This window comes from Aethina tumida, chromosome 5 (assembly GCF_024364675.1).
Source record: "Aethina tumida isolate Nest 87 chromosome 5, icAetTumi1.1, whole genome shotgun sequence".
Lineage (NCBI taxonomy): Eukaryota > Metazoa > Arthropoda > Insecta > Coleoptera > Nitidulidae > Aethina > Aethina tumida.
Genome location: NC_065439.1, coordinates 19,702,643 through 19,730,186, shown reverse-complemented (window position 1 = coordinate 19,730,186; position 27,544 = coordinate 19,702,643). Strand labels below are relative to the sequence as shown.

General features: G+C 31.3%; 2 protein-coding genes across 3 annotated transcripts in view; one reads left to right on the top strand and one right to left on the bottom strand.

The window, feature by feature from the left end:
• LOC126265640 (uncharacterized) overlaps positions 1–27,158 on the top strand; it is a 72,959-nt gene extending 45,801 nt beyond the window's left edge. For both annotated transcript variants that reach the window (XM_049967713.1, XM_049967714.1), the window contains exons 2-4: positions 25,537–25,595; positions 25,655–25,714; positions 25,768–27,158. In XM_049967713.1, the coding sequence (XP_049823670.1) occupies positions 25,538–25,595; positions 25,655–25,714; positions 25,768–27,083 (1,434 nt within the window). In that variant the 5' untranslated portion in view covers position 25,537 and the 3' untranslated portion in view covers positions 27,084–27,158. The remainder of the gene's footprint in view (positions 1–25,536; positions 25,596–25,654; positions 25,715–25,767) is intronic.
• LOC109596187 (facilitated trehalose transporter Tret1) lies at positions 16,820–18,420 on the bottom strand. The gene is made up of 2 exons (XM_020011685.2): positions 18,271–18,420; positions 16,820–18,218 (listed from the first exon to the last, which is right to left on the bottom strand). The coding sequence occupies exons 1-2, from the start codon at positions 18,311–18,313 to the stop codon at positions 16,852–16,854; spliced, it is 1,410 nt and encodes a 469-aa protein (XP_019867244.2). The 5' UTR covers positions 18,314–18,420; the 3' UTR covers positions 16,820–16,851.
• Positions 27,159–27,544: the final 386 nt, after the last annotated feature.

Sequence of the window (27,544 nt, the reverse complement as noted above, 5' to 3'; positions counted from 1 at the left end):
AACTTTAAAATATTTATATTTCCTATTAATTAATTAATCAACAATCAATGTAAAAAATGTGTATTTTAATTTAAATTTTAAATCATATTTGAAAATATGAAAAAATACATATTACAATATACTGATATCAAAAAATAACATATAAATAATAATTTTAGAAATTTTGAAATCAATTAAAAGTAGAGAAAGTTTACTTTGATTTTCAGGAATTAAAAGAAAATAATCGAATTTTACATTTTTAATTTAATATAATAAAATCAATAAATTAAAAGAGATATGTATAGTAAATATAAAAATTGTTAAATGTATAATAAAATTAATTTGTAAATATTATTATTTATTTTCATACTGTTCTCATTTAAATATATAAAGATTTTAAAATTTAAAAAGAAAACGTTAAAAATTTTAATTATCACTTACATGTTCAAAGGATTAATACATAATATTTTATTTTTTAGTAATTAAAGAAAATATATCTTAATTTAAAATTTGTAATCAAGATTGAAAATAAAAAAAAATATGTATTACGATGCTCAATAAAACTAATTTTCAAAAAATAAATGATTTCTGTTTTTCCTTATCTGTCGACATCTATGACCACCCCTAATAATACATTAAAGATAATTTTATTACACTTTACAGTAGCTCAATACAACGATAGAGGGTTGCTCTTACCCTTATATCTATTACAGTTAACTTCTACCCTGTGTCAAGAGAACTACCCTCAAAATGTGAAAGTTTTCAGGCGGATGAAGAGATGGCGCTCTCGTTAGGTTTGTGTAAGAAATTGAATTGTTTATTGGACTATTGTGAATAACCAATTATAAAATTAATTGTCTAGTCATTTCTAAAATGATAAAATTCTTAAGACTATATAACTTTTATTTATTTTAATTATTATCTATTATTTTGAATCTGAATTTTATTTAAATTAAAAAAAGAATAATTGAATGTTTAAAATAATATACATATTTAAATGAATATAAAACGTATTTTTTATAATCCATTGATAATGATGAAAAAAGGATAAATTAAACTTTTGTTTAAAAATTATACAAAATATAAAGCTAGCATTTTTAAAAGTATAATTTGTATACACTTTGATTAATCATAATTATTAGGAAATGTTTTTCTGTTGATTATTAATATATACGTTTAAAACAAAGCGCCAGAATTATTCCATTGTATTAAGTTTGGTTGATTTACGATTTAAATTATGAGTGGAATAATTTACGTTTGTTTTGAAAACAATAGCTTTGTAAATTATATTATTACTGGAGAATTCAAATGTGAAAATACATGAATATTGCTGAAGACTAATTGAAACTAATGATACCTTTTATAAACAAATTATTAATACATGTATTTTAAATAGTTTAAAAATAATTGACTCATTCCCTAATTTTTTAAAATAATCGTGTACTTATGTACATAAAAATTGAGCAAATTTAGAATCAGATTCGTATCGATTCACTTAAGTTCCGCACACGATTTACCGGACATAAAGTGAAAAAGCTGCGTGTTCTGCCCTGTCCTGTCGGACACACAACGACGACGGCGGCGGCGGCGGCGGCGACGGACGTTGCTGCGTGTCCGTGCTTTGTGTACGGCGTCGGCAGCCGGGAGGGGACGTAGCGGCCGCACCACCAAAGCAATCGTCAATCGGCCGACGGATGATATCTAAAGTTGTTCGCGATTGGTGTGTTTAATTTCATTCCATTAGGCTAAAAGCACGTGCGACCAATGGCGTGACCCCGATACGGTCGGAAATTAACGTTTTGTTCGGACATCGGGAAGAATTAACGCGGGTCGCGTGAGCCACTATCGTCGGGGGATGATCGACCAAGATCCGATGTTGCCGTCGCACGACAGTTTTAGATTGCCGCAATTTTTAGAAACGTCTGCAAGTTTCCAAAGTAAATCCAATCCGATTGGTTATTTAAGATATTTTTGAAGAAGAAATTAATTAGCGGTGTAACGATTATTAAATTAAAATGAAACATTATTTAATATTGAGGCTTAAACATTTCTTCTTGGTTTTTAACATGATAATATTAATAAATATTCTAAATTTTTAAAAAAATACATATTATATTATGTATTTTGTACTCAACTAATTTTTTTTATGTACTTGGTAGATAATAAATATTTATAATTATCTTTCATAGACGCATATTTTAATATTTTTAAGTTTTCAAGGACTTTTCAAGGAATATTCTAAATAACTTTTAAGATATTATGTAAGTACTTGTAGACATTCAATAAAAAAATACAAATTTAGTTTTATTTTAAATGTACTTTTGAATATTACACTAATAAGTAATAGTAATAAGTAAAAAATAAATATTCTTTAGATTTTAAATATTGAGAACTATCCAGTTTTATTAAATTTTAGTAAAGACCAACAACATAGATATATATCAGATATTTCTTTTTGCTCTAAAATTGTTTGATTTAAATTTTGTTTAAAAATTGAACTAATAAAAAAGATGATCAAAATTTAATTATTATTTAATATTTAGGCTTTAATGTTTTTCCTTGTTCATTATATGATAATTCTTAAAAATTATAATTAAGTTCTAACACAAAAATAACAAAAAAAAAAAAACAAATTTTTTTATGTTTTTCGCTGTTAACTAAATTGTAAATTTTATAATGAATAAATAATAAATTTATTTATTTAAATTTTGTTTAAAAATTGAACTAATAAAAAATGATAATATAAGTAGTAAAATAGATAAATTTTTTATTTATTATTCTAACGATTATTAATCAAAATTTAAAATTTGTTGTAATTAAGATCTATTACAAAAATAACAATAAAAAACAAATTATTTTATGCATTTTGCTGTCAACTAAATTTTTCTTAAGTACTTATTTAATTTATTTAATAGATATTTATATTTTTCTTTTATACTTATATATTTCAATATTTGTATATTTTTAAGAACTTTTTGGGTATTATAAATAATCTTTAAGCTATTATGTAATTTAAAAATTTTATTTTAAGTAATTATTAGTAGAAATTCAATTTTATTAAAAATAAAAAATGCATGTTTATAATTTAAATATTCAAACTATTTTATTATAAAAAATTTTTTTATTATAAAAAATGTTAATATAAATTATAAAAATATCTATTTGATAAGCTTTTATATCAATTTTTAAATATTTTGAATTATAATTATAAGAAATATAGGAATTAATTCAACTTAAAATAAATATTTTATTAACAATTATAAATACATTCATTTAAATTCATAAATTTATTATTGAACCATAAACCGCTAAAAATTATATTTATTTAAGAGGGAAAAATTAAAATGTTAAAATTTCACTTTAGTTTAACATACAGAAATTTTAATTATAAACTGTAATTACTATTAAAATATCTCTAATTTATTTAACACAAATGCACAAATTGTTCTACAGGTAAATTTTAAAAAAGCGAAAAGTATTAAACAATTTATTATTAAATACATACAATAATATACAATATATTTTCAGTTATTTTTAAATGAGAAATACGCTCTAAAATAATATTTGCCTGTGAAATAAAAATGTAAGTTCAAGATTTAATTTATTGGTTTAAAAACCACCAATAAAAATGATTAAACCAAGTTTAAAAATTCAAATCGACGTTTAATCACCGCAAAATGAAAACTGAATAATTAATGTTTTTGATGTTAATTTAAAAAAAAAACAAAGTTGCAATCCACTTCGAACTAAAACATTTGTATTTATTAAAGCAATAACATTGTAATCATTTTAGTGTTCCACTTTGATCGTGCTTCTTGTTTCCCACCTGGCAACCCCGCGCCGAACCAACAACCCCCGCTAATAAAAACGCTGTTTCGCGTGTCTAGGCTGCGGAAAATTAAAAGTCTAATCTAATTAACGCTTTATTGGAGTGGCCTTTTGTCTTTTAGATAGATTACGGCCATATTTCAAAGCGGGGGTAATTAAGTGGTTGTTTTAATCCACTTACTAGATACATTTATTGCATCCCGTTGCCGTTTTTATTATGGCCCTCACTAAGAATATACATTGAGTGTTCGCGTTTTATACGCGATAAAAGTTTACATGACCAAAAAAAAAAAGGTAAATGAGTGGGGATGAAAAACTACTAGGTTGTATAAAGTAATTGCAGCTGTAATTTTAATTTGTGTTGTTCTTGCCTTGATTTTGAAAGGAGGAATTAATTTCGTTAATTATTTTCTTAGATACACTCAAACTTTGATGTGCATGAGGAAACGAAATTCGTGAAAACTCTAATTAAAAACATTATGCTATTTCACTAACAAGTATATTCCGGTTAAAATAACAGCATAATAAATAAAAATAAAATTGGTAAGTACTAAAAGCTTAAAAGGTTTTTAAAAATATGAGTTTTATAAACATCTTAATTAAGTATAGCTGCCTTTTTTCCTAATTAAAAATATATTTTAATCTTTTAATTAACTCGTTTTTCGCTGAACACAATATAGGTATAATTAAAAATATATAATATTAAACTTGATGTTCTTTTTACACATCCCGTATTTTCCGTAATTAACATCCGAAAAAAGACAACAACAATCTTTAATTAATTCCACTCCCTCTAATTAAATCATATGTTTTTTTAAAGCCACTTCAAACGAATGTAATGGTTTTTCTGCGCAATTATAATCCAATTCAACGGAATTTGTATTCGTTTATCAACAAACATTCATTTAATAAATTCGTGCAAGTGTGTGTGTGTGTGCGGATTTTCTCGTTTCGCAAAACGTCGCTTTTTGAAATATACGGCTGCCGGTCACGGACGTACCGCAAAAAGAATTGACAGTTTCAAATTAAGATCGTGGAGACGGAACGTGGCACATTCGACTCGCGCCACCCCCCAAGGGAAATACACCACCCGAGATGATACGTGGTATAAAGGATACCTTGTTGCAAACTTGAAATATTAGCCAACTTTTCGTATGGACGGGCGCAGTCGTTTGTTTTATGTAAATACATATCAAAAGTTTATCATTTGTTATTTCGTCGACGTACGGGAGACGACGCGCCGCCCCTGATCACATTTTACACATTTATATACATAACCGAGATGCATTTTGCCCTTTGTTATTCCCGTCATGATTCTAATGCATGGAATATTTCCTCCTTTCGGCGCACGGGGCGGCGAACCTTTGGAATTTTGTCTGCGGGAATGTTTATAATAAACTGATAAAAAAGTTAAGCATATTAACATATCTCGAATAAAATGTTAATTTAACCGTATATTTTTATGCGGTCTCCGTTGATTATTTGTCATTAAAAACGTAAAAATGAAAGCAATAAATCCTTAGATAAAAAAAAACAGTGAAGTCGAAAAAATTTTTAAATTTTTTGATTTTCAAAATCATGCATAGGCGTCATTTAACAGAAGCTGACGGATATCGTGCTATAGAGTGCTTCAGACTGGCTCAAGTTAAGTTGAAGAGACCGCTGCATTTAATGTTGAACAATCCTTAGTGTGCAGACTCTATTAACATTTCTAGAGACAATAAGGAACTGCACGCTTCTCAGATAAGACCTAATTTGGCTACTGGACGTCATATAAGCCCAAGGACAGTTTTAAATCAGTTAAATGATGCAGGTCTTCGTTGAAGGATATTCATAAGGTGACTACCCCTCTAGCCTGCTCATCGTGCAACCTTGATGTCAAGAAAGAGAATTGTGACATGAAAAGTGGGATACTGTGATGTTTACAGGATGGGTTCATAATGGTATGGGGTGGTATTTTTCTAAGAGGTAGAACAGACCGTAGCATGACCAGTGAAATTTATGCATCAGACACGGAGCTAGGGTTCTTCTCTATCATTTAGAAAATACCCCACTAGCCTTGTCGCCTGATCTGAACCGCGTAGAGTATGCCTGGGATATACTTCTAAGATCATTAATTGTGACATGAAAAGTGGAATACTGTGATGTTTACATACAGGTGAAAACAGATTTGGATTATTTAGTGAGAGAAAGAGAGTACGAGTCTTGGGACCTCCAAATCACAGAATAAATCCACGTTATGTGCAGAAAGTTCACTCATATCAAGGTGGGTCCATAATGGTATGGGGTGGTATTTTTCTAGGAGGTAGAACAGAGCTTTACATCTGCGACCGTAGCATGACCAATGTTATTTATGTAACAGACACATAGCTAGGGTTCTTCTCAACCACTTAGAAAATACCCCACTAGCTTTGTCGCCTGATCTGAATTGCGTAGAACACGAATGGGATATGCTTCTAAGATCATTAATTGTGATATGATAAGTGAAATACTGTGATGTTCACAGTTGAAAGCAGATTTGGAGTGTTTAGTGAGAGAAAGTCAGTACGAGTCTGGAGACCTCCAAATCACAGAATAAATTCACGTTATGTCCAGAAAGTTCACTCATATCGAGATGGGTCCATAATGGTATGGGGTGGTATTTTTCTAGGAAGTAGAACAGAACTTTACATCTGCGACCGTAGCATGACCAATGAAATTTATGCAACAGACACATAGCTAGGGTTCTTCTCAACCACTTAGAAAATACCCCACTAGCTTTGTCGCCTGATCTGAATTGCGTAGAACACGAATGGGATATGCTTCTAAGATCATTAATTGTGATATGATAAGTGAAATACTGTGATGTCCACAGTTGAAAGCAGATTTGGAGTATTTAGTGAGAGAAAGTCAGTACGAGTCTGGAGACCTCCAAATCACAGAATAAATCCACGTGATGTGCAGAAAGTTCACTCATATCGGGATGGGTCCGTAATGGTATGGGGTGGTATTTTTCTAGGAAGTAGAATAGAACTTTATATCTGCGACCGTAGCATGACCAATGAAATTTATGCAACGAACACAGAGCTAGGGCTCTTCTCAACCACTTAGAAAATACTCCACTATCCTTGTCATCTGATCTGAATTACGTAGAACATGCCTGGGAAGTGCTTATAAGATCATTAATTGCTCACGAGTCCCGTTGCTCTTACTCTCAGGGGGTTAAGACAAATTCCTCCAAAATTATGGAACGCTTTGTATCGAAATCATCCTGACCTGATCAGAAGTACAAATTGTAATAGGAAGCAGATGCGGAATTATTCGATATTAAAAAATATGGTGTATTTTTCATTTTGGGAACAGTGGGAACAAAATTTCTTTTTTTATTACATTTCTACTATTACAATTTATTTTTTAATAAATCATTTACTTTTAAAATGAGACAATATGCTTAACTTTTTGAAACCAGTTGAGATGTTTATTGCTCAATTTTTCGGCAGCGCAAGAGTAATATATTATCGTTTATCTTAGTATGTATATCATGAATCAATATACAATGCAATCATGGACGTCTTTTCTAATATATAATTCTTCATCTTTATCTTCGTCTCTTTTATGTTACATCCAAATCTCTATTCACTGTGATTGTTCTCTCTTTCGGTAATATTGCAGAATCCGCGACTCTAAGGAATACTTTTAGCGCATGCGTCAACTTGATTTGAAATCATCTGTTTCGGAGATTTTAAACAGCATAGTTGCCAGATTTCATTTTTAACGAAATATGTAGAGAAAATTGTTATTAGAAAAATCTATATGTAATTTATTATGTTTTTCATGTATGACTTGTGATTGAATTCTAAAAAAATTAAAATTCTGCAAATCACTTTATTAATTATTAGTATATTTATTTTGTATTTACTCTATATTTCTTTGGTAGTTTAACTATGTAATTAAAAGTTCTTTATTAAATAATTAGGTAAATTTACAAAGGGGAATGAATAATTTTTATAAAAAATAATACATTAATATAAAATTAACAAAAAAATATATTTATATATTTTATAATAAAAAATTATATTAAAACAAAAAAATATATTCCACTCGATATTGATCCCTGGTGCAATTTAAAATGCTCATAAACATATTATGATTTTTAAATTTATTTCTCCATATGAATTCGTGGAGAAAACTCGAAAAAAATTGCAAAAAATAATAAAAATTAAAAACATTTTTAATTAAATTATCTATATAGTAAAATATATTAATTAATTAATGACCCATATCAATAATTAAGATTGTACCAAAAAAAAAAAATATAATAATAAATACAGCACACAAATCACACAAATAATCTATAAAGTAAGATATCTTAAAAAATTACTGCCAACAAATTAAAAATGATCTTACTAAAGAAATAAATGTATAATATTTTAAAAATGGGAATGATCTATAAAGTAAAATATATTAAATGAGCATACCATTAAATTTAGAATGTACATTGTAATTACCAGAAGAATAGGGATAATATTTTCTACATATTAATTTTGTATTTAAAAACGCCACGAGAATATAATCTGTAAAGTATATTTTGATTAATGAACAATAATCATCAAATTAGAAGAAATAATATACTTGCCAAAAAATAAAAAGTATAATGCATATTAATAATTATAATTCAACCACAAAGAATAATTCGAATATTTTAACTATTACAAAGCGACAACACTGCACTGAAAATTGTTCAATGAAAATTGCCTTACGACGCATGCGCTAGAAAATGTTCCTTATAGTAACGGATTCTGCCTCTCTTTCTCTCTCTCTCTCTCTGAAAGACCGAGTTGCGCAGAATGTCAGAACTCAATGAACCTAATGCCGACTTAAATATTGAAAACAATAAGTGTTGTTGGTCAAAATCAAAATATCTAAAAAAATATTTGACAAACCAATTTTATATTGGTATATATATTTAGTGGGATGCATATTTTATTGTCCCAAAATCTATGAACACGCAATTCAGTTGTTAAAAATTATTTACTATGTGTACTTAAAAGTTTTGTAGAAATAAATTAAATTCAGACTCATCACTAAAAAAACTACTCGTACTCACTTCCTGTGGTCCAGTGAGTGTGATGCTAAATAAGTCACATTTTTGATGGGGTCAAACCAACCCCCATTCGTTAACCATCTTCTCACAGTTCTTAAACTAATTTCAGTCCCATTTCCTCCAGTTTTACTTTAATTTCAGTTGACTATATATATGATTGGATTGTTTTTTGGCATTCAAGTTATTTACTTATCGATCTACTTTTAAGTTTCTCAAACTCAGACAAATTTTTCGTGCCTACTACTTGATAAATTTCCCAATAACAGAAAAAACGATAAACATTATAGGTACTGGCAGCCCATTCAAGTAGTAGAGCTCATATTTTTAATACATTTTTTAAAAAATATTTTCAAATTGAGTAAAAATTGAAATTATGAGGATTATTTTTTTAATAATAAAATACTTTTAAACTGTACGTTAAAAATATTATCTTCATATTGATGTTATTGAAAAAAAATCAGCTTATAAAATTTAAATTTCGTGTATTAACAGTAAATTTAAAATTAGCGGTTAACTAATCAACCAATTAGGGTTCTTACCAATCAGAAATATTTACCCTTACAAGAAAGAGGGAAATAAGTTTACATTAATTTAATATGGTGTAAAAAGAGATGGAACTACAAAAATTGCTGGTAACTTATTTCATACATATTGTACTAAAGTTGAGTTTGCATGTTGGTATTTATACTTACCAAATTTCTGAGGTTTGTAAAGAACCGTGGTTTATAAGTTGGTAGTATTAAAAATTACTAAGACGTTACTAGAAAATTGTCGAAAAATAGAAATTTAATGACTCATTAAAAATTAAACATTAATTTGGTCTCAAAAGTGAACATTAACTGTGTGTGTAAATAGCAGCTTAAAAGGTTATTAAGTTGACCCCTTCTATTATTTATGTTATCACAAGAGATCAAAAATATAGGGTAAGTACACCTTTCAATATCAGAAAAAAAAGACAATTCGGTTTTTAGATACTTTGTATCTCATATTCATGTTAGGAAAAAATTAAAGGCATAACATCAAACAATCGTCGTTTTGGGAAAAAGTAATGAAACAAAATGCCACCGGAGTTTCGTCGTGTCGTTCCGCACTCCGCACAATTAAAAGCACACATAAAATCAACCAAAAACGTACGTCGCCCGTTTTTTTCGGTTGCTGTGCGAAAAATAGGCGCGCGCCGGATTCATAAAAATAATTACGGACAGATAAAAGCAAAGAATAATAAACCTCTGGCCTTTGAAAAAAATATTCTAGTCACGCGAATGCCTACTAAACATGTTCAGATGAACAAATTACATTAGCCGGCAAGATAATCCCTCTGCCTATTTCCCATTAACGGAAAAGCTTTTTAAAAAGTTTATGCCGCGAACCACATTCAAGGGGTTCAGCGAGATTGACTGTGTGTGTGTGTGTGTGTGTGCGCGAGCGATTTTTTTTTCTTCACTTTGTTCCTTGTTGCCTGGTTTGTGTGTGTGTGTGTTTATTAATTTTTCACTGTGTTTTTGTTTAGTTTTCCGCATCAAAGTGCGCATTGGTTCGGTTTTTATTTTTCGTTGTTGTTGTTGCCAGTTTCGCTGACGTTCGTTAAAAAATCCTCGACCAATCGATGCTTTAATTATCCTTAAATTAACGAGACGACCGCAAAAAATGGACGTTTTGTTTAATTAAACGGAGCGGCCAAAGCACGCACCCTTTCCAAGATATCAATTGTCAATTTGGAGCTCCTGTTCAATTTTGAATTGATAAGAAATAACTAAATTGACCGTAACTGCTTTTAGGTCTCTTTATTCTCTGAGTAAAGGTTTTTATAAACTTGATGGATTTGGGGGCAATAGTTGGATTGAACATTTTGGTTGACTTCCTGATAGGTGGTCAATATGTAAAATTCCACAGCTAGACCAGCTTTAATCCATTGTCCAAACCATTGATTTAAATAAAAATACATTTTTAATGCATAATTTATATTTAAATTAAAATAAAGGTCATGAGACGATAAATATACCGAATCGGCCCCAGAAAGAGATCGGGCTCATAATTTCAGGGAATCTTAGTACTAATAAGATACTTCGATAGCGCGAGTTTCAGGTCTTTATCTATAACCGTTTCTGAGTAAATCAAAAAATACTGAAAACTAGGAAAAATTAATTTTCTCAGCGCTGTGTGAATCGATTGATCTAGATGCCGGATATGTTTTTGGGGACGATGGTAGCTTTTTGGAAAAAAATGAGAGCTATATCGGTTCACAAGGACCTTAAAAAAAATGAGTTTATTTTCTTAATTTCATTTTTTAACCATCTTACGATTACGACACAATTATGAAACTATTTTTTTTGAATTCTTCGTCCAATTTCCGATGAATATATGCTTTTGGAATTTTTAAAAACGGTACGCCATATTGAAAAAAAAAAATAAAATCCATTTTTTTGCTCAAAAATCGGGATTTTAATAATTTTATTCTTGAACTGATATGATACGGAACTTATTTGATTACTGAGCTGTGAACGCAACAGAAAAAATAGATACACTCATATCAAAATATTTTTTTAATATACTTAATTACTATTATTGGAAGTATTGGTTGTATTTTTATCTATATTTAATAATTATTTTTATTTAACTATATTATTATTTAAGTGAAAATATGCCGACACCTAAAACTAATAATTTCAAGTGTTGCATTTGTTCTTAAAATTCTTAAAAAAAAGCCCAAGTACTCCAAAATATATAAAATCTGATGAAGATGCTAAAGAGTGTCCAATTGCAGTCGGTGATGTTCTGTGTTCTAATTGTCGTGTTAAAAAATATAAGAAAACGAAACTTGAAGATGAGGATCAGGAAACATCGGTGGAAGATGAGTCAAGCACTGATGATTCATCATTCAATTTAGATGTTGTATGTGATGATGATACAGAAGACTTTCTCGAAGTTCAAATTAAGAGAACTGTTGTAACTCACAGATATTGTTGTGTATGTTCTGTTTCTAATTCAAATCTAGTAGTTGTTCCTCAAGATGCCCGTATGCAATGCTTTATTAAGAAAAGAATTTTCATTCCGAATGGGAATCAATGTTGCAGCGATCATCTCATAAAAAAACACTTTTATACGGAGAATTTGAACGAACCACTTAAAAGTTTATTCTAATTGGAGTAATTTAAGATCTTCTGAGTTATCTAAAATGATGGAAAGTTTGGCTGTTGAATGTGACTCTACACTTCTTGATAAAATGGATGATTTTCGAATACCTGATGAAAAACCTTAAATATTTACTGGATTTTTTCTGTTGTTTTCACCAGCTCAGTAATCAAGCAAGTTCCGTATTATATCAGTTCAAGAGTAAAATTATTAAAAAACCCGATTTTTGAGCAAAAAAATGGATTTTATTTTTTTTCAATATGGCGTACCGTTTTTAAAAATTCCAAAAGCTCATATATTTATCGGAAATTGGACGAGGAATTCAAAAAAAAATAGTTTCATATTTGTGTCATAATCGTAAGATGGTTAAAAATGGAAATTAAGAAAATAAACTCATTTTTTTAAGGTTCTTGTGAACCAATATGGCTCTCATTTTTTTTCCGAAAAGCTACAATCGTCCTCCAAAACATATCCGGTATCTAGATCAATCGATTCACACAGCGCTGAGAAAATTAATTTTTTCTAATTTTCAGTATTTTCGATTTACTCAGAAACGGTTATAGATAAAGACCTGAAACTCGCACTATCGAAGTATTTTATTAGTACTCAGATTCCTTGAAATTATGAACCCGACCACTTTCTGGGGCCGATTCGGTATATTTATCGTCTCATGGCCTTTCTGTAAAATAACTTTTATTTAACAAAATTACCATTATAATCAAACATTTTTGACACGACACGACACTAGAAAAAAATTGGGGTTCTTGAAGCTAAAGAAAATATCAAACGTCAGTTTGGACATCCTCTTCACAGTTAAGCTCTTTATTACATTAAACATGGGATAATGACAAAAATTAGTGACAGTCAGATGTAGAAACATCTAAGCTATGAAGTGGCTGAGGTACAACTTTTCTCTTACATTTTTTCCATGAGTTTCTAATGTTACATATGATCTTGCGATGATATGATAAAGCACAACACCATTTCTATAGACTCTTTAATTTCTGAGTAAATATTTTCATGAAGTTATTGGAATTTTGAGAAATAATTAGATTGATCATTTGGCTGGCTTCTTGGTAAGTAATCAGTATGTAAAATACCACAAGCAGTTCATCACAGTCGGTTCTTGGATTAAGACAATTTTAAATGGTGTTCCACTAGGTTTGCCAGCTTCAATCCATTGTTCAAATGATTAATTCCAAAAATAATAATAATAATTTACATGTTTAATGTATATATTTAAATTAATATGTAAATAACTTTTGTCTAATAAAATAATCATTATAATCAACAATTTTTTCTTATATTTTACAAACAATTCATGCCATTGTTTATTACTTTAAACATGGGATAATGACATATATTAATGATAGCCTCATGAAGAAACATCTAAGCCATGTGATGGATGAAGTAGAACTTTTCACTTAACTTGACCGTTGTTTTTTTTTTTGTTTTCTTGAGCTGCATATTATCTTACGATGTCATGAAAAAGCATAACAGCATTTCTATGGGCTCTTTAGTCTTTGTGTTTCCTGATGAGTCAAATTTTTCATGAACTTGGTGGTTTAGTGAACAATAATTGGCTGATTTCTTGGTATGTAATTGTTAAACTTCTAACTTTGTTACCTTCATTTAATTTGTGAGGAATCCAGTTTTCAAACTGTTTGATGAATTTGCCTCTTTCTAATGATTAATTCAACCCAGTTTAATGACTGGTTCGAGATATTACTTAATTTCTTCGTTGATACATTTAACTTGAATTAAAATTATTATTCTATTTGAATACACCAAAATGCAAATAAAAAAAAACAAAATAATAATATAATACAAAAATTAATTCATTACTGATAAGTAATGTTCAAATAAGAATATTTAAATAACTAATTTAATATTTAATGTAAATATTGTTTATATTGGAATAAATTTAGTTGGAAAATTTATTGATGAGTATAATCCGTCAAAATTAATTGATAAATAATGATTAATTAAAATTATACTGAACAGGACATAAAAAGAACATTTTGTGGCTTTATTGACAATCAATAAATAAAATATAATATTTGTCACAAAAATTATAAATGGTTGAGAAATACAAATATTCCCAAAATGTTTACCTATTTATTACAAGTTTAGTATAATTGTTAAGACACGACAGTTTAAAAGAAAATAGAAACTACTAAATCGTATTAAAAAACTTATTAAATAGTACACAAACCGTATAACGAATGGTATAATATTTCCAAACACGAAACACAACAAACCAATTGACAATGCAGATTATGTTCTCAGTGTCCCTTAAACGGTGCTAATCCCGTGCCAACAAAAGCCGAGAAAAATCCTGAAAAATTAAAGTCCAAAGCTGATTACCGATGGCGTACTTAACTGAGATTATTTCACTCTGGGGTGTCGTTGTTTGCAAATGTCAACAATAATACAAAGGCCGGCGCAACAATAAGAAGATCCACTACTGTTTAGTCCCGGACAAAAGCCATCGATGAAACGGTTGCCATCTTGCATTTACCGTGCCATGGTTTCTGCTCTTTTTGATGCGGCGATGCGAAAAATTACACAAAAAAGAAACACACGGGGCTCCGTTTATGTTACGCATTATTGTGTGTGCGATTCGGTTCGATTGCTCCAAGTTACCATCATGGGAACCTCGGCAACGATTGGAACATTTAAAGCGGCAACATTAGAAAATATTGAATTGTATCGACTTTTTCGTATTTCCGAATAGCCATGTTGTAGTGTGACGATGACAAAAAGGCGTACATTATATTTCCCTTTGACTGGATTCTCGTGTACGATCCAGGACGATAAAGCCAAAACGTGCATTGACAAAAGCAGTCGATAGCGATCGTGGTCGCAATATTAGTATTCCATTTGACGCGTGCATTGGTCGCTACCCCTTCGTATTATTCAAAGTTAATACGGCATAAATTTTGATTACGCAAATCGTTGATTGAGTGGATGTGTGCGGATTGGAGTATCAACTCCTGTGAGACTTCCTGGTCGAGGTTACATTATGGTCGCCAGTTTGCCGTCTCGTTTGTTGCCGATAATGTGTTCAATGAATAAGACAAATGGACTGAATGTTCGTCGGAAACCAATAACACCGTGAATGTAGATTAAAGCACTTAATAATTGTTCCGGCACCATCAATTGGTAATTTTCTATGAAGTATCTTCCTTTTGTGGAATTCACCATCAATGTCACAACATTATTAATTACACGAAATCCACTCTAAATCAACGTCATGACTCAATAAAGCGGTGAAATCCCCACAAAACAGCCAACTAAATATTCATTATTCGCAACAAACACCACACCTAAAACATTGGCCCAATCCATTATAGTTCGTTTAGAGACCCCTAATATGTTAATAACTCCGATCGAGTTTTTTTCCTCTCGAGCGACTTAATAAATCAAATGTTAAAACTCATAAAAGGGAATGGATGATCCCTTATCATTCCTGTCACAATAAATAGTTGGGGTGGTCTTGTCACAACACCATATACATTTTAATTACATGTATCACTTATGTGCTTGATGGGCGCTCCACTTTTATAATCTCAAACAGGACCGTACCCCACTGATCCACAAATCACCATTATCAACTCATTCCGCTCCATCCTTTGAGTCGCCTCAATCATCACACCCCCAATCAATCAAGTATCGTGTATCTTAAATGTCTTTGAACGGACACAAAAACTTCAATGGAAGACACAAGATTAAGTAAGTGATTAAAATTCGGTCCTGTACAGTTTGCAATAACCAGAGGGGCGAAAAAATTAAACAGATGTGCTTAACAGACGGTGCTAATGCCCTTAATAAGCCCAGCCTCTGGAGACCGGCGCGGGTTTGATGCTTCGTTGACCATTTCACAGCAAAATGGGGCAAAGCAAAAAAATAATAAAATGATAGAGCCATAAAAAAGCCACGGAAAACTGTTGTGGTTTTCTTAATTACGCGTCGCCATAAAAATGGGGTCCAAGATATATGACCTGCTGTGAAATTGTGGCGTGTGCAACATTTTAGTTTGCTCCGGTCCGGTTTAATTTATAATAATACACAAGTGTTAAAAAAATAAATTTAATAAAAAAATTATTTACACATTGTTATTTGTGCCCCTTGAGTCGCTTTTGCTGTTTTTATTCTGGAACATTTTCTGTATTTCGTCGAAACTCTTCTTCCTCTCCGGAAGAACCGAAAAACAACGGGCGCTGAAGAACCAAAACGTACTTTAATCCTTTAGTATTTAGTGGTGCAGGATAGGCAACCCAGTGAACGGTGAGGTATCAATGTCAGTTTCGTTCAATATGTCCACAATAGGATTCAAGGAGGAAACAGTTAAGAGGACAAGGTACTATAAAATTCGATTCAAATAGCACCACACCAAAGATCACTGACGAGTACTGGCGAGGAATTGAGCTACCTGTAGCTACGAATATGAACTGGAGATAAAACATGGTGGCTTTGATATCTGATACTTGTTGGGTCACAATGAGCAAGCATTCATTTTCCACAAAGTTTTTCGTCGGCAGAAACTTAATAAAAATTCAAAAGGTATACCTTTGACCATTGACCCAATATTTATGGTGGACCCTATCCACGTATCCTCTTCTCTGGTGATTAGTCTTTCGAGGGGGTATATTGATGGATGATCTGGTGTTTGCTAATGCCTTTAATAAGTCCAATCTTTGGAGACCAGGGTATGTATGCTTCTTTGACTTTTTCAGTTTCAATCCGGTGTTTTAGTTTGTTCGAGTCTAGTTTAATGTATAATAATACAAAGTGTTAAAAAAATAATTTTAATATAAAATAATTATTTATACATTGTCATTAGCGTCTTTAGAGTCGCTTTTGCTCTTCTTATTCTCTAACATTTTCTGTATCTCGTCGAAACTCTTCTCCTTGGTCTCGGGAAGGACGAACACGAAGAACAGCGTGGCCACCAGACAACAGGCGCTGAAGAACCAAAACGTTCCTTGATCCTGGACGGCGTCCCTCAAAGCGCTGAAGTACTTAGTTACGAAAAATCCAGTTAACCAAGTAGTACTGGAAACTATTGTCGCAGAATAGGAACGAACGTTGCTCGGGAACAGTTCTGCAGTTACGGTCCAAGAAACAGAACCGTGGCCCAGATTGAAGAAGATTACGAAGCAAATGAGGCAAAGGATGGGCAACCAACTGAACGACGACGTATCTATGTCAGTTTCATTCAGTATATAGAAGAACCCACCGAGAACTCCAAGAGCCACGGTGGCGCCCAAGGAGGAAACGGTTAACAGGACCTTTCGGCCATACTTGTCAGCCAAACAAGGTGCTATAAAGCTCGAACCGAACAGCACAACACCAAAGATCATTGACGAGTACTCTGGAGGTATTGAGCTACCCGTCGCTGCGAATATGAACTGAAGGTAAAACATGATGGCCTTAATACCTGACACTTGTTGGAAGATCACAATGAGCATGGCGATACACATCGCCTTCCTTAACACTCTGGATTTGACAATTTCCGATAAGGAGCCGTGCGTTTCATTTTCCACGACGTTCTTTATGTGCTCCAACTCTTTTTGCACCGTAGATTTGTTGCCAGATCTAAGTGTTATCAAAGCTTGTTCGGCCTTGTCAACTTCGTTTCTTCCTATTAAATAGTATGGAGATTCTGGTGCTATAAGCATAAATGAAATGAAGAACATGACTGGTAAACAAGCCAGAGTTACGTTAAACCACAACGCCGACATGAAGGGACCAATGAGGTAAGGAATGAGGTTGCCGAAGGTCCAGAAGCAATTTAACAATGATGTCATGAGTCCTCTAGTCGAATCCTCGGTTATTTCAGTTACGTATGTGGGAAGAAGGGTGTAGCCACCACCAATAGCAATTCCTGCTAGTAACCTGGCGAAGTAGTACAAATTTACATCAGTGGCGAAGGCCAAAGTCACAAAGGAGATGAAGTAAGGCACTGCGATGGTTAACAAAGTAATTTTTCGACCGCAGTGGCTCGATAAAAATCCAAACGGTATACCTCCAACCATTGATCCAATGTTTATGATCGAGCCTATCCATGTGTCTTCTTCTCTGGTGATTGGCCTTCCGAGGGGGTTTATTGATGGATCGTCGGAGTACAATTTGGCGTACATTGGTGAGACCCAAGTCATCACGGAGTCCCCCGTTGTTGCCAAAAGGCAGACTAAAATGATCAATTTAGATGATGATTTAATGGTGTTCGATTGAAAACTTACCAGAACTCACGACTAGGAGGGTCTTCAGGTTAAGAGCACCCATTGTGGACGCCGTCTTAACACAGAAGGGCAGAGCTTGTCATCAACCATCATATTTATACATCCAAATTGTGCGTTTAGTTCTTTGTGACGATAGTAAAACCGTTGGTGAAAACCGGTGAGGGATCAGGTTATCACTTTTTGGTTTATGCGATAACCATGGTATTTAACAAACATGACGCAAATTTCAAATTAAATTTATAAAGGATATTTTCTAAAATTCCATTTAAAACAATACAAATATGGTCACTGTGGTTTATTAAGGATTAGCTTTGTACTTGAGATTGTTATGTGACAATAAAATAACTATGAAAGTTTTCATACTTAATTCCCATCTGTTATCAAGATTAGCAATTTTTATAGTTGACAAACGCAGCAATCGTAGCACAAATAAAACCTAAACCGCCTGCATTGCTGGAACCTACATAAAATTAAATGGATCCCGGCATCGGCAGAAGCAATCAGTCGAAAACATGAAAGCACGCAATGATACAGAGTAAATGGGGTTTTGTAGTGAATAGTGGACCGAATGTGAACAGTTCAATACGAGAAGAGTAACGAAATCGATGATCCTTCACCGGACATTCGAAACGGCACTAATCGCTCCACTCTGGTCCGATGCTGATAGAGTGGATGCGGTTCTGGTCCCTTTCACGACCCCTTCAATGTTGCCAATTTGTAACGGGGCGAATTTAACGCTAAACTTAAATGTAAACTATTAAATTCCGCCGAATGATTCTGCCATTAATGATTATGCGGTGGCCGTTATTGGTTTATGCGTTCGCTTTTGTGCACCGTCGTTTTGCAGCTTTGCAGGAACGGTTTTCATCGCTATTACGTTACGGGTTTAATTATTGCACACATCGCGTCGCATTTTGTTTCGTTTCTTTAAGGTGTAAGTACCGGGTACCCTCTACTTTACAACCAGTCAGGTTTCGGAGAGTCGGCGGTTCACAACATTTTAATTAATGAATTAATGTAGCTCGTCTCTTAAACAGTGTTTATGTCGCGGTAATTACCGGAGTTCCCGCCACCAGATTATCTCCACGTTTCCCTTCCATCATTCACCCTCTTCCCCCCCTACGAAATCCGGCCCTGCGCCACCCGTCCGGACATTAACGCGAAATCCCAAATTGAGCCTAAGGAGAAGTTAAAATGTGAAGAACGAATTAGGCCGGAATATTTCATTTAGGGTAAATGGAAGAGGGCGGCTTTGCGACCGGTTAATTAGAAAATGTACCTGCTAATTATTATTCATTTGTCGCCGTTTGTAAACGTAAATTACTACAATCTCTGATTATCTGATTTTATATTGTTACAAAACACCTTACTAACAACAAAGTGCCCCATTTTTGTTTGTTCAATTTTAAAAATCTTCCAATTACACTTGTAGTTATAAATTGATGTAGATTGATTAAATTAAACTCGTCTTGCGACCGGAAATAGTCCTTAAACGTGTGCGTGTGCGTTAATAGTCGAAAATAATGTGGCATATGTCTGTTGAGTTGCCACGGTCCGTTTGCCATAACATAATGGTCCTTCAGGCCTTGGATACTGGATTTGTTTTTTGTGTGCTCGATAATAGGGCGAGGGCGACACTCGTATCGAACCCTAAATAAATCAATTGTGATATTATAACATTATAACTAACCCTTGCCATAATCATATGCTTGGTTAAATTATGGCAAACATTTTGATATAATCATACGGCATGATAAAAATAATCCTTTGTAGTGTTATATTTAAATGTTTATTTGATTTAAGACACATTAATCACATTAATATAATTCACATTGTTGTCGTTAAAAATAGTTCCTACATTGATATAAAATTATTAATTTACTTCTAATTTACATAAATTATAAATGTATATAAATAAACAAGGATAAATACATTTTAGTTCATATTTATTTTAGAATTGATTCAAGTTTGTTATAGAAATTATTTTTAATTAGGATTAAAAAGCACTTATAAGACTGTGCCAGTTCAAACAAGAGCTACATAATCAAACCCATTGTCTAACAACTTCAATCACATGTTATGTAATCTAAATTTGTAATTAAATATAAACTTAACATTTCATATTAACGTGTTCAGTTTGTGAGATCGTTTATATTTCTGTCAACAAATTAGTCATATAGCAACAGTTTTCATGAATTAATTATTAACGCTTCATTCTTATCACTGTATAAAAAATATCAAATGTAATGTAAATATTAGTTTAAAATATATTACTGTAGTTTTTAAAATAATTACGTACGAAAAATATAAAATAATTAATTTATATTATAAATAAATATAAATCGAAGTGATTTTTGTGTACAAAAGTGCTGAGTAACTTCAATTTTATTTAAAATAAAATAAATGCATATTAAAATGTGTCATCAATAAAAAATATTAAAATTTTTCCAATTATACTTCATTAAATTGTCCTTTTATGAATTAAATAATAATTCCTGCCTCACTTTTATGTACGTTTTAAAAACGGTAAAATGTACATTATTTTTGTTGCGTAAATAAAAATGTATGACTCTTATTTGAAAATGTCAAATTCTCGTCTCGAGACACACAACCGAACAACGCACAACTACAATTAATACATCAATACATTAATATAATTTAAAAAATGATTTGGAGAACTGTATTGATGAATGGACAGATCTTCCGCAATTGGCAGTTTTGGCAAACCATGAATTTACAATTGCAGGGGTAAGATAAAATAATACAACTTTTTCAAAAGGACAAAATAGATTTCAAAACTTGAAATATTTTAAATCATCTCTAGATTTTTTTCTAAATCCATTTGAAATTAACATAAAGCATCTCGAGAATTAGAATTAATAGAAATAAAATATGTTGACGTCGATTACCGAATTTTGGAAATTTGTATTGTCGAAGTATCCTAAATTAAAAAAAGCTGCTTGTCGAATTATTTCAATATTCACTTATGTGAATCATTTTATTCACTTTAAAATTCGTGAAATCGAAACAGCGATCAGTGTTAACTAACCAGCAACTCAAAGAATTACTGAGAAGTGGTGTCACCAATTATTCACCAAATTTAAAGAATTATCAAGAGAAGTGAAATAAATGTGTTTAATTTTTAATATTTAAATTCGATACACATATTTTGTACTTATATTTATATGTTTTTCATAAATATAATTTCTGTAAAAAATTTTTTTTAATGCCTTTTTTGCATACATACAGGTTCATTAATATAAAAATTATTTTCTTTTTAATTCATTGTTTTGTAAAATTACGGTCTTTAATGGAATTTTACAAGTAATTTGTATCTTAATTTTATCTCTTCTTTGCTTTAAAAATTATTAAATATACATTTTTTGTTACATAAATAAAACTTTTATTTAAAACCTTTAAATTTATATGTTAATTTTTATACCAACAAATTATTCATATATAATACTAACAATATTTATTAAACAATAAGTTTTATTTTTATTTTAATTATTTAAAAGATTTGTAAAAAGTATTAAAATAAATAAATTTGTTTAGAAAACATTATTGGACTTGGAAAATTACGAAATAATTAATTGACTAAATTAAAAAGAAAAATAAACATGTTATAATATTATATTAAAAAATTCTATTTTTTTAGATAATTAATTTAATTCATTATTCAAAAAAAATATGGACTCATGAAAATTTATAAATGTGTAATTCTTATATCATTCTTTTTTTAAAAATCATAAAATGTACATCTTTGTTGCATAAATAAATATGTATAATCATTATTTAAAAATTTAATAAGATTTTGATTTCATTAATTTTTATGTCGGTAAATTATTTATATACTAATATATTTTAATCTATAATCTTAATATTTCTTTAAAAACCCATTGGACTAATGAATATATGTTAAAATGTCATCAATAAAAAATAATGTTTTCAATAATTTATTCTTTTATAAAATTATGGGTTTTAAATAAAAATGTACAAATAAAATCCATAAATAAAAATACATAAGTATTATTTAAAAACGTCATAAAATTTTTATTAATTTTTATGACAAATTATTTATTTACTAATAAATTTCGAATGTTTTGTAAAAAATACAACAAGAAATAACAATAATTTATTTTTTTTTCATAAATTTTATTATTTATTAATAGCTTTTATTAACAATTAATTTTTCATAATAAATTTCAACAAGATTTGTAAATGTTAATGTAGTTATTAGTTACTATATTATTTTTATTATTGTTTTATTTAAATTTTATTTGCTGAATTTAATTATAATAATAATATGAATGTCTTAAAATATTTAAAATTTTATATTCAATTTTAAAAAACAATGTTTTTGATATCATTAATTTTTATGTCAGTAAATTATTTATAGACTAATATATTTTAATAATCTTAATATTTCTTTAAAAACACATTGGACTAATGAATATATCTTAAAATGTCATCAATAAAAAATAATATTTTCAATAATTTATTCTTTTATAAAATTATGGTTTTTAAATAAAAATGTACAAATAAAATGCATAAATAAAAATGCATAAGTGTTATTTAAAAACGTCATAAAATTTGTATTAATTTTTATGATAACAAATTATTCATTTACTAATAAATTTCTAATGTTTTGTAAAAAATACCACAAGAAATAACAATAATTTAATTTTTTTTTTTTCATAAATTTAATTATTTATTAATATCTTTTGTTAACAATTAATTTTTCATAATAAATATAACAAAATAACAAGATTATTAAATGTTAATCTAGTTATTAGTTACTATATTATTTTTATTAGTTTTATTTAAATTTTATTTGTCAAATTTAAAATAATAATAATAAGAATGTCTTAAAATATTTGAAATTTTATATTCAATTTTAAAAAACAATGTTATTTTTTTCATAGTTTTAATAAGTTAATTAAAAAGTTAAAATTTTAGTTAATTAATATCTAATTCTAAATTTTGGTCTAGTTGTTAATTACTATATTATTTTTATTATTATTTTATATAATATTTCATGAATTAATTAAATAAAATTTTATATTCAATTTTATAAAACAATATTATTATTATAATTTCATAGTTTCAGTTAGATTATAAAAATATATTTAATTATAATACAAATTATGTGCCCAACAGAAAAATACTGTTTCATTTTATTCGTGCTTTTGTCATACCGCCATATAACACATTTGCACCATCTATTTATTTAAAACCAAAAGTAATGTTCCCTCCATTTCGAAGCATTTACCCTCCGCTGATCCTTGCCTCTATTAAAATTCCACTTACGAAGCACTATAAACCCCAATCTGTCGGGCGAAATTACACCGCCAAGTCCGCCTCCACACACGGTCTGCGGCGGTGGCAATTCCGTAGCCGCGGAATCTTTTTTAACAAGTCCCGGTCCCAAGTAATCCGAAACAGTAATTCGAAACATTACCGTAACAGCTTGGCGGGCGAGGACGAGCCGACTCCCTTAATAAACCACCTTTATTTATACGAGTGCTGCGGAAACTTAATGAATCCACGTGGAAATGTGCCACGCAGACGGACGACTCCGCGGTCGCACAACTTCAAATCCCACCTCACGAAAATGTCCGCGTTAATTGTTCGGAGTAGTTGAGGAAAACACGCTAATTGCGAACGGTTTTCGGTCGCTCCGTGTTGAGGACGTGAGGGGCGAGGTGCGGACGAAGAAAATCTTTTGGGGGGAAATCCGCCTTTTTAGCACGCAAGGGTATAGACTTACTTCTAACAGGGTGAATTAGTATAAGATTAGGGAACTACCCCACGCTATTCAGCTCGCTGATATCAAAGATGGCTGATGTGTAAAGAGGGTAAGGGGGAAATGTCGGAGGTAATGCTTAAACGACTTTAAAAGGATCCAGCGGATTTTGTGTTATAATAAGTTATACATTTCGTGTAGCTTCGATCGCCTAGGCGAGGCTTAATTCGAATGGGGCGGAAAGGGTGGCGAGAAAAACATGTTCTGTAGTACATCAATTAGCACCGAAAACATTCGAGTGAAAATCGAAAGGTCTCAGGCTTTGAAAACTAGTATTCAATTGCAGTAGTCGTGCAGAATTACCAATTAAAAACAACGCAAGAGTAAATTGGCGTAAAAGTTCGTAATGGATATTTTTTCCAGTGTCTGCGGCGTAGAGCGAGACAGAGAACATATTGGAGCAAGCTTTTAGCCGGAGCCGGTGTTTGTTGGAAAATAAAGGGACCGACTTGTTTTATTAAGTTTCCCTTTTGTTCGAGACTCAAAATGGTGTACTTTTGAGGAGCAAATGTGCTCTTGTAACGAAATCATTGAAGTTAGTGGCCTTTTTAGTGGCTAAACTGAAAGTATGTTAGACGTGTTGGGAATTTTTATACAACTTGTATCCAATTACGGCAACGTTATTAGCTTTCTGTCCGACTTTTTTTTTGCCTTGCTTCCACTGGTTTTTCACATTTTCTACGTGCCGAATCGATGGAGTGAAAGAGGTTTTGTCCCTTTGTTTACACTAAAAGCATACTCACGTACATTTCTGAAGCTGAAGCTGAACACGCCATCTCCATTTAATACTATTTAATAAACAAATAAACAAAATGTTGTTTCGGTCGTTGGTTTATAATTGCAAGAGATCACAATAAACTTAAACAATGTAACCTAAGTTTCCCCTCCGGTGCCCACACCCCTTGAAGGAGCAGCGGCACACAAAGTAGAGGGGAAGAAATACTATTATCCACTTTATTAACTCGGGCAGTGGAAACGCGAATCTAATGTCATAATAGAGTTATACCCACATAAACAGGCCCAGACCCTCTAATATTTAGACACGTCGGTCGCATCTTCGCACTGTCGCCCGTAATAGCTTCATTTATACGGACTGGCACGGATTGGATGTATACATTGTGTATAATTGCATTTCTTCATAAACCCCTTCCCGCTATTATTCAGTTTATGCTAATTCCGGGTGCGGGGATTAAATGCGATTTTGTTCCGGGGGACGACTGTCTGTTAACGTTGCTCTTAATTACTGTAATCCGGACAGATTGCCTTCGAATAGCTTTTAATGGCTTGATTTATAGATAATTGCACCTACGCTCCATTCGCACATCAGCGAATCCCACCATTTTTACCTTTTCCTTTATTCATGCATTTTGCGCTTCCCCTTAATTTTATCCAAAAAAAAATTATATATTTTTTAGTGTTGATGAGCAGCAAATGTAAATTAACAATCGATTTTCTTTCAGGATGGGCGACATGGAACCAACAATCGATGAGGTGGACAAAAATAGCAACAATCCCACGGGTGAGTTTTATTATTGTTCTACATTTTAAAAATTTTGATCCTTGCTATTTATTTTAAAGCCACCCTCGATTTAGAACAATCAGTTGACAGTGGGAAGGACGCAGAATCACTTTCAAAAGGTACATCTTTGGTCAAATTTCCAATGTTTGAAAATAATGTATGTTCATTTTAGAGAGGTTCATAGAGGTTACTACAAGCCCACAGAAGGTTACTGAAAAATTCTGCAGCGAATCATGCTCCGAATTCTCGAAGTGTCTGAAACGTTTCCAAAAGGAGAAGCCAATAAACATAAAGCAAAATCGAAGGCGTTTCTTCGAAGTGATTGATGAAGAAGCCAAAAGGAGAACGAATCATTTGAAATGTGCCGCAAAGGGTGTAGATATGTTCGAACAGTTCAGATATTATCGATTTTTGTTTCTTAAAAAGAGACGAGATACAAAGATGCAGCGGGTGGCTAAAAACGAACATATTGTAGATGAACAGGAGTCTAGTTTGCCTCCTGTGGTCGATGAATTGGTTCAGGTGAACAAAACTCATAAAGTTGCAAAACCGAGTGCGGGTACATCCACAAACACTTCCCTTTTGAAGGTTAAAAAAAGCAAAAATAATAAGACTAAATTAAACCAAGATACAAATGAAAATGATGATGCAAGTGCTTTAAAAGAAAAAACTGAGAAAATTAAAGATAAGAATAAAAATAAGAAAGTAAATAATTCTAGTTCTACTGACGCTTCAGTGAAATCAAATGAAAATATTAAAAACAAGAAAGTTAAGAAAAGGAACTTGAGATTACAATCTCGAAAGAATTGCTCAGTAATTTGTGAATCAAAAGAAAGCAACAATGAACCAAATGATAATATTCCTATTAAAAAACCGGAGCCAACTAAGAATGTAGTTCAACAACGTTCTGTTGCTCAGGTTGTTGCCCGTCGCGAAGAAAATTTAGAAACATTCTTCCAACGACCTCCACCTGACAACTGGTGGAACTTATGCTCAGATTCCGAAAGCGATGTTGAGAAACCTAATGAATATAATGCGATCTTGGCCACAAGTACAAATCAAAAAAACAATGGACAACAAGTTAACTTAGAACCACTGATCGAAGAAACAATTTTTGATCAACAATACAACGAAATGTCCGACACAAGTGACGGAGGAGACGATTTTAACGAACCGGAACTCGACATTGAATCTACGGAACCGCAACTGATCGGCGAAGATATGTGGATGAAGATCAAAACTAGGAAAAGAACGGCAAAACACAGACCTGAGTTGGTCAACACCAACTTTCAGTTTACTGAAGACGACCTTCTGGCGATGAAGATACACGGCATTTTGAGTGACAGTGAGGAATCCGAAACTGGGAAGAATGACTTTGATGAACTGTACTACAAATATAGACCTCCACCCATTCAAATTGATAGATCCAAAATTGTCGTCATCAAGGCCAAAATAGAAAATCGCCCTCTGGAATTAAGTGCTAATTAGCAATAAAATATATTTTTATGTATAGTTATATTCAAAGCTTTCTTCTATTTAAAAATTGTATTAAAAAATTACACAAAATTCTGTTCAATACTTACATTTGGACGCTGATTATAAAATGTGAATGAAGACTGTATTTTAAGTTAATACGTTGTGATCAGTTTTTTGTAAGATTGTGTTTCATATATTACATTAAACATTTGTGATTGGAAATTATATGAACTCATTTTTTTAAGCATCAGTTGGTTTTTAAAAGTTTTTGCTTTGAGTTGTAAATTTGACTAGAAAGTTCTTAATAGGTTATACTTGAACGAATTAATATCCTCTGATCTAACAACGACTCTTTTGTTTAAAGCTATTTAGTTAATGAATACAAATGTAACTTAACAATCGATTTTCTTTCAGTTGGTCAACACCAACTTTCAGTTAACTGAAGACGGCCTTCTGGTGATGAAGATATTTTG